This window comes from Bradysia coprophila, unplaced genomic scaffold, assembly GCF_014529535.1.
Source record: "Bradysia coprophila strain Holo2 unplaced genomic scaffold, BU_Bcop_v1 contig_93, whole genome shotgun sequence".
NCBI lineage: Eukaryota > Metazoa > Arthropoda > Insecta > Diptera > Sciaridae > Bradysia > Bradysia coprophila.
The window spans coordinates 27,489-36,775 of NW_023504021.1; the positions used below are offsets into that span (position 1 = coordinate 27,489).

Here is a 9,287-nt window from a genome sequence, read left to right on the forward strand (position 1 = left end):
TGTCATCCGGAAGGGATGAGCCGTATCCGAAATATTACAGAGTGAGTTCAAAGCTATGCAACAATGATATTAGAACTAAAGGAACTATTTGCTTTCACTTCACTCTAGATGGGTAATTTCGAATTCTCAGATTCTGATGACTTAGAGACAGACATTCAGTCGAAAACGCCAGACAATTATAAATCTATATCTGATAGCGAATCGGATGTAATTTCAATGCATGGTGAGTATTGAAAAATAGAGGTGTTAGCCATAGACAGTTTCAAGAAACTCGATTTTTTTTTAAATTTAGCAACTGAAGGTGACTTTGCGGCTAGTTCACAATCAGAACCGGATTATGAATTATCCGAACTAGCTGCACTGGCTGAGAGTTTCGAATTTGACTTTGATGTATTCGCGTACTTGAAAACATTGAATTTTTAGCTCCGGAAGTGGGCAATTCACAACAATATCACATTGTTTGCATTGAGCGAGCTACTCAAAATTTTGAAGTCAAACGGGCACAATTCGTTACCGAAAGATGCAAGAACTCTTTTACAAACACCACAACAAGTTGAAATAGTTAAAATGGGTTCAGGAGAATATTGGTATGGCGGGTTCCTGAAGAAATTAATTGAAATTTATAAGAAAACGAAATGCTCGAATACTATGGAACTTTCGATACATATTGACGGAACCCCAATTTACAAAAGTTCAAAGTCCGAATTCTGGCCGGTACAGTGTAAAGTAAAAGGTGTCGACATGAAGGCATTTTTTGTGGCTATTTTCAAAGGTGCATCCAAGCCTCCGTCGGCCGAAATATTTTTAAGACCTCTTCTGAATGAGTTACACATGTTGTTAAAAAATGGATTATCCGTGTCTAGGAACGATTTGCTGCACATCAAAATTGAAAATTTTATACTAGATGCACCGGCACGAGCTTTCTTGAAATGCATAATCGGTCATGGAGGATATTTCTCGTGCGAACGATGCGAAGAACGCGGAGAGTACCTTTGCAAAATTCAAAAACAATCAAAGAAATCAAAAAAATCCGGTCACGTTTGCTTGTTAGGAACGAATGCTGCATTTAGAACCAATGAATCATTTCGAAAGCAAGAAAACCCGGAACACCATCACGAAACATCGCCGTTGGAGGAGCTTCCCATTGATATGGTGAAAGACATTCCTTTAGAATATCTCCATCTCATTTTGTATGGAATCATGAAGAGACTGCTGACTTTGTGGGTCGACGGAACCATCCATTTCAAATTTTCGAAAACTGACATTGAAGAAATTTCTAGGAAGCATGTTCAAGCAGGTAATACCAAGCCTTCAGAAATAAATAAGCCGAACCGGTCTTTGAACTGCTTGAGTTTTTGGAAGGCAGCAGAGTTCAGAACATTTCTCTTGAAAACAGGCCCTGTAGTCTTACGAGGTCACATGAGCCCAGAAATGTATAATCATTTTCTGGCCCTTCATTGTGCTGTCACAATTTGCTGTAGCGAGCCTTTGCAAAAATATTTACCAGCTGCCAAGCAACTCTTCCGAATGTTTACAGAAAAATTTGGCGAATTGTACGGAGATGAAAGCTACACGTACAGCATACATTCTGTGATTCATGTTACAGATGACGTAGGACGGTTTGGAGCTCTTGACAAGTATTCGGCGTTCCCAGGGGAAAGTAACCTTGGATTTTTGAAAAATCTAGTAAGAGGAGGCCATCTTCCACTACAACAAGTTGTAAGAAGAATTTCCGAGAGAGATTCGCTAGAAAAGATATCTGAATTTGAAGACAATCCCAGTGTCGAAAGGAAGATATTACACAAAGGAATTTTGCGAATGAAAGGTTTCAGACTGGATTCGTCTGAAAAAAATCAATGGGTCCTTACGAAGAAGAAGCAAATTTTCAGAATAACTCATATCGGTGAAGAAGGTCATATTAAAATTCACGGAGAAATTCTTCTGAAGGACAATCAAACCAATCTGTTCGAAACACCGATTCCATCTAGCAATTTAGATATTTACCTTACGAAGGTTGACTCGGCGCCTTCGTGCATCAGTTTAGATGATATATTCTGCAAACTTTACTGTATCAAAATAACTGACGAGAAGTTTGCATTTTTCCCACTTTATCATTACACACAATAATCGATCGCAAAAATAAATAAGTTGTTTAATGAAAATTGAATCGAGTTTTGATTCTAAGCGGTTACAGGCTGACGCAAACCTCAAATATTCACCGAAATTCATAAGGACGAAATGCAGATGCAAATCTATTACAATGAACCTATTTATATTTTGACCTTTCCACGTATTCCATAGAAATGAGAAGCTCAAAGATATGCCCAAAATATAAATTGTAACAACAGTTGCATTAATGTTTTTTCAACGGTCGCACTACTGTTATTTTGTCGATGGCATTACAGGCCATTCAACAGTGATACACTACTGCTCAACGATTTTTCTTGCGTTGCTCGAATAGTGGTAGTACCGTTGCTAAACGGTAGCCCAACTATTATATCAACAATATCCCTGCTGTTATTTCAACGAAAGAACTACTGTTCTTATATGGTAGATCCACAGTTGATGCAATATTTGCACTACTGTTAATTTAACGGAAATATAACGGCTATGTAATCGCTTCTTCGGCGACTCACGGCTGCTGAATCAACGATGGTATTACTGATAGTTTAATCTTGTACCAGCTCTTCTAAAAGTCATAGTAATACTGTTGTTCAACGGTAGCTCTTCCCTCACTTAAACTCAAGCTCAACAGATGCTTCAACCGCAACATTACTTTCATTTCAACGATAGGTCTACTGCTGTTTTAATAGTAATGCCACTATTGCTACATTGTTGTCGATGCAGACTAACGATCAACCATTGTTCAGAATAATCTGAATGTTTTTTTCATGATAGTTGGTAGAGTCAACGACGTTCTTAAAGTCATGTAATCAATGCTTTGTACCGCTCTATTATTTTAGTTCGAAATATAACGTACAAACGAAAACACCGGTCTTTTTACTCGTGAAATAAATTTAGCCCATGTTTACCCTAGACATTTGGGGGCTCAACCGGGATATCGTAATAGTATCGCGTTATAGTTGTGCGAGAAATCGACTGTTTTTTTTCATTATCGGAGTGTCGGTCAGTGAATTATTAAATTGCAAAAGTGAGAACAATCGCGCGTAAAGACAATGAAACTTTTGTAATTTCACAAAATTGTGTGCATAAACGAAAGTCGCTCGGTTTTGTTTTGATGCGTGTTTTATGGTTGAGAGAAACGTTTTTTGACGAAAGTTTAGTTGAAGAAGGCCTAACATAAGACAATTTCTTGTTTTCATTGACAATAAAAAACGTGCAAAAATAGACAATGGCGTTGGCCACTAAAAGATCTGTGCTTAAATCGTCGATAATAAAGATTTCTAAGATCGCTAACGAAGTACCAGATGGCGCTGATGTATTTGAGCTTGAAAGCGCGTTTGACAGGTTAAACGAGTTGTTTACAAAATTCGAAGACGTTCACATGTCGATATTAGAAATAACTGGAAAGGAAAATTTAGATTTCGAAATTATCGAATACTCAGACACTGAGGCATTGGTGCTCGCTTCGAAAGCAAAGCTGAAACGAGCAATTAAGGCACTTCAACCTCAACAAGAGCCGCAACCTCCACCGCAAGGAGACAATTTAAATCAAAACAGAAATGATTTTTCTGGTCTAAGAGTTCCACGCATGGAAGTACCTGAATTTACCGGAAGTTATTTGGAGTGGCCGTCATTTCGAGATTTATTCTTATCGCTGGTTGGTAATAATCCTAAAGTACCGAACGTTCAGAAGTTATCGTACTTAAAGACGATTGTTGTCGGTGAGACTTCGAAGTTGATAAAGAACATCAAAATAACGAACGACAATTACCAAGCCGCATGGGATCTTCTAGAAGGTCGCTTCGAAAACGACAGATTAGTAGTTCATGAGCTTCTGGAGAACATTTATTCAATTCCGAACGCTACTGGTAGCGCCGATGGCATCAAGTTGATTTTAGATACAACAATGGAATCGATCCGTGAGTTAAATAATTTGAATCGTCCGACGGCCGAATACAGCGATTGGCTGGTGTTCCTCATTGTGAAAAAGTTGGATTCTTTATCCTTGGAAAAGTGGAACGAGCTAATAGGCGATGAACGAGCGGTAATTGAGTGGACAAAATTAGAAGAATTTTTGAATACTCGCTTCAGGATACTAGAAGGAGGTGAACCAGACTCAAAACGAACACCATCCCATCAGAATTTAGCAAGGACATCGTGTCACGTATCAGAGAGTCACGCGAAGTCAGACAAGCGTGTTGAAAAGGCAAATGTCAAATGCTATTATTGCAAGGGAGGCCACAGAGCGAAGTCCTGTTTTACATTCAAGAAGAAGAATCCTCAAGAGCGACGAAAGATGGTAGAATCAGCAAATCTATGTGTGAATTGTCTTAGTCCAAGTCATAAGTTGAATGAATGTGCATCGACGCGCACCTGTTTCAAATGTGGGCTTCTTCATCATTCGCTTTTACATTTGGAGTCTGTCCCAAGGAGAGAATCAACGGTTAAAAAAGCGAATCATTCCTCGACTCAAGCATTGGAATCATCGTCAAGTTCATCATCATCAGCATCGATTGCAAACCATCTCGTGGATCACATCATTGACACAAACAAAGACATTTTACTGGCGACAGCTGTCATTGTTGTTAATCTTGGTTCCGGAAAAAAGGTATTTTTGAAAGCTTTACTTGATCAAGGTTCACAAATGTCCTTGATATCAACGTTCGCTGCAAAGAGACTTAAGTTACAAGCAGAGGTGTATCAAGGAATTCCATTGACTGCGGCAGGCGGTGAAAAAATTGAAACAAGACGAGGAATCGCTGAATTTAGTTTTGGCTCAAGGATCAACGATTCGCAATTTCAGACAACAGCGCTGCTAGTAGACACTGTTACTCGATATCAGCATTCAAATTACGGCGCTTTTCCCGAAGCTTGCAGGCTTTTCCCAAAAATCGAATTGGCCGATCCCGAGTATGAAGATTCGAGTAGAATTGATGTTTTATTGGCTGGAGATGTGTACAGTCAAGTTGTGTTGGACGGTGTGAAAAAATTCTGTGGCATTTTGGTACAAAATACGAGTTTGGGCTGGATTTTGTCTGGTCAGTACAACGCAGAGAATCGCTTGATGCCAAGCATCAATATTCATCAAATGAGTTTTCCTTTGGAGCAATTACTACGCTCATTTTGGGAAATTGAAGAGATTCAACCCGATGAAAGGAGTTTAATGTCGGTTGACGAATTGGCCTGTGAAAAATTTTATGAAGAGTCGCATCACCGAAAAAGCACTGGTCGTTATGTTGTTCGGCTGCCATTCAAGTTGGTCAAAGAAAGCAAAGAACTGGGTTACTCAAGAGGACTAGCAGTTTCCAGTCAAATTCGTATGGAGAATCGTTTCGAGAAAAATCCAGTGCTGAAAGAGAAATATCACAAGTTTATGGATGAGTCAGTCAGATTGGGACACATGGAGTTGGTATCAGAAACCGATTTACAAAAGTCAACAAGCGAGTGTTTTTACATGCCTCATCACGCAGTGCTACGCGAAAGTTCAACGACCTCTCTACGAGTGGTGTTCAATGCGTCTCAAAAGTCGTCCACTGGTGTATCGCTTAATGAATTGTTGCACACTGGTCCCAAATTGCAGTCTAATTTATTCGATATTCTTGTCCGTTACAGAAAGCATAAAGTTTGTTACATGGCCGACGTAGAGAAAATGTATCGCCGAATCTTTGTGCATAAGAAGGACAGGGATTATCAGCGCATTGTATGGCGTAAAGATGTCAATCAGCCACTAAAAACTTATCGTATGCGTGTCGTAACAGATGGTATGTCATCATCGCCGTTTTTGGCAATTCGAACAGTTCGACAACTGGCGGAAGACGAAAAAGAGAACTTTCCGTTAGCGTATGAGCCGATAATGACGGATTTATTCATGGACGATTTGGTATCCGGTAGCAAGGATATTTCATCTGGTATAAAGCAAATTCGAGACATAAACAACATCTTTAAGTCTGGTGGTATGCATATGAGGAAATGGTCGTCGAATTTCGATGATGTTTTGACAGAAATATCGCCTGAGGATCGTCAAAGCTCTCCAATCGAGTTCAGTCAGGATGAAATTGTCAAAGTTCTTGGGATTCAATGGTCACCGTCGACAGATACTTTCGGATTCAAGGTTCGACTGCCACCAGTCGAGAGTACAACAACAAAGCGTAAATTTCTGTCACATGCTAGCAAACTGTTTGATCCGTTGGGATTTATGGCACCTTGTACCGTAATCCCTAAAATATTGTTTCAGAGACTTTGGGAAACAAAGCTGAAATGGGATGACTTGCTTCCAGATGACATAAGAAAGCGTTGGGTCAAATTTCATGGCGAACTACCACTGTTGGAGTCAATCCAAATCCCTCGATTTTTTGGATTATCGGATGACATTGGATCTGGTGCATTTGAGCTTCATGGGTTTTCCGATGCGTCAGGTCTCGCCTATTCTGGTGTCGTTTATACACGAGTTCAGCATCCAGATGGTACAATACAGGTGCAATTGTTGGCTGCAAAAACGAAGGTGGCTCCGGTGAAAAGAATCACGATTCATTGTGGAGAACTCTGTGGCGCACTATTGGTGAGTCGTTTGTTAAAGAAAGTTTTGCTTTCGTTAAAGGTTGCCGATGTTTCGGTTTATGGATGGACTGACTCTGAAGTTGTCTTGGGTTGGTTAAAGAAAAGTCCTGGAACTTGGCAGCAGTTTGTCGGTAACAGAACGGCTCAAATATTGGATATCGTACCATTCCACCAATGGGGATACGTTGAATCGAGTCAAAATCCTGCTGACTGTGCGTCGAGAGGTATTATGCCAAGTCAATTGGTGTCGCATCCGTTGTGGTGGAAAGGACCAAGTTGGCTTAGTGAAGCCAAGTCTCAATGGCCATCCACAGTTAACCCACTGCAATTGTCAACTACTGATATCATGAAGAAGAAGTCAATCATGAATTTGGTTGCAGTAGATCCGAGAAATCAATTATTGGAACGATATTCATCATTGCGACGACTTGTGCGTATAACAGCGTGGTGTATGCGATTCGTTACGAACATACGACAAAGGATTTCCGACAGATCTGGAGGGTGTCAATCATCAGCGCAGCCAGTCTGGGGGCTGCGGAAACAAAACCTGCATCATGGGGGACTGAGGAAATGCATGTCCAGACACCCGAACACAGATCTGAATTCGGTTCAATTCCTAACTGCTGTTGAGTTGCGAAATGCACTCAAGATTTGGATCCGAGTGGTTCAAGAATCTGCTTTTGGTGCAGAATTGAAGAGATTACGAGCAAACAAGCCCGTTCGCCGTGGGAAGCTAAGGAAGTTAAATCCAAAATACGATCATCAAGAAGGTGTCATCAGAGTCGGAGGCCGCTTAACAAATGCTCACATTTCATACGACCAAAAGTTCCCGATTGTTTTGCCGAATGATGGTTCTTTGACTCAGTTACTTATTGCCGACGCTCATATCCATACATTGCATGGTAACGTTCAGCTGATGTTACAATATTTGAGGCAACATTACTGGATTTTTGATTCGCGACGAATCGTTCGGTCATTTATTAAGAATCGATGCAAAACGTGTCTGAAGTGGTCAAGCACGAAGCAAAAACAACAAATGGCTCCATTACCGCGTCCGAGAGTTCAAGCGTCGATATCTTTCACTTTTACTGGAGTGGATTTCGCTGGTCCCGTTTACATTAAAGACAAGGGACGTGGAAAGAATCAATCGTTGTCGAAGGGCTACATAGCTGTGTTCATTTGCTTATCTACGAAAGCCATCCATTTGGAAGCTGCTGAAGATTTGTCAACTCGCGAGTTTATAGAAACGTACAAGCGGTTTGTTAGTCGTCGGGGGAAGCCTTCGAAAATGCACAGCGACCATGGTTCCAATTTTGTTGGTTGTACAACTGAGTTAACGAAGGCACAAGAAAGAGCAATGCGTCAACAGATGGGAGAAATAGCCGCGTTACTGGCTGATGATGGAATTGAATGGGAATTCAATCCTCCAACGGCAAGTCATTTCGGAGGAATTTGGGAAGCAGCAGTGAAATCAATGAAGTTCCACCTCAAACGGATTGTTGGATCAGCACATCTTACGTTTAAGGAGCTAACAACGCTTTTATGTCAAATCGAGTGTGCGTTGAATTCGAGACCAATATGCAGCTTGACCGATGATGTAGACGATTTGAATTTCTTGACGCCAGGACATTTTACCATGGGGAGGAACCCAACCACTTTGCCTGAAGAATCTTTTATCGATATCAACGAGAATCGCTTAACCAAATGGCAACGGCTTCAGCAAATGTATCAGAACTTTTGGAGCAGCTGGTCGAAGGAATATTTGTCGAATTTGAGCGATCGTTCGAAATGGTTCGATACCGAAGACAATTTGAAGATTGGCGAGCTGGTTATTTTGAAGGAGGACGATTTACCACCAACTAAATGGCTCATGGGTCGTGTTATCGAGGTGCATCCAGGAGGCGACAATTTGGTTCGGGCGGTTACAGTTCGCTTGAAATGCAAACATCATACTCTAACTAGACCGATTCATAAGCTCTGCAGGTTGCCGTTTTTGCGCTCCGATGAATTGGATGTCGGACTTTAGTTTTGAATTTTTTGAGTCAATTTTTTCGTTTCTTTCATTTTATCTTCCGAGCCAATTTCATTTCATTTTGAATTTTTTGTGTTAGTTTATTTTGAAGACGATTTTAAATGTCTTGGCCGGGAGTATGTTCAGAATAATCTGAATGTTTTTTTTCATGATAGTTGGTAGAGTCAACGACGTTCTTAAAGTCATGTAATCAATGCTTTGTACCGCTCTATTATTTTAGTTCGAAATATAACGTACAAACGAAAACACCGGTCTTTTTACTCGTGAAATAAATTTAGCCCATGTTTACCCTAGACAACCATATTTAAACTCATTACTCGTACATTGGTACAACTAATTAGCAACCAGTTAGCAACTAACAACTTTGGTTGCATCTTGCTATTTGGGCGAACGAGTAGTCTTTTCGGATTATTTTTCATTGGACTTTATGAGACTGGCGGAGTAGTCTCGTTTTTGAATATTTTATGAGAATGTAATCGAACGACCGAATGGTCTTTCTTGGTTTTTTTTTCTTTGGACTTTATGAGACTGACCGAGTGGTCTCATTTCAAGAACATATTTTTTCGAAATGCAG

The 9,287-nt window shown here is 40.3% G+C and overlaps 1 protein-coding gene across 1 annotated transcript; it reads left to right on the forward strand.

Moving 5' to 3' along the window:
• Window positions 1–3,352: 3,352 nt before the first annotated feature.
• LOC119084762 lies at window positions 3,353–8,707 on the forward strand. Its single transcript, XM_037194826.1, has one exon. It carries the CDS (start codon window positions 3,353–3,355, stop codon window positions 8,705–8,707), a length of 5,355 nt encoding a protein of 1,784 aa, XP_037050721.1.
• Window positions 8,708–9,287: the final 580 nt, after the last annotated feature.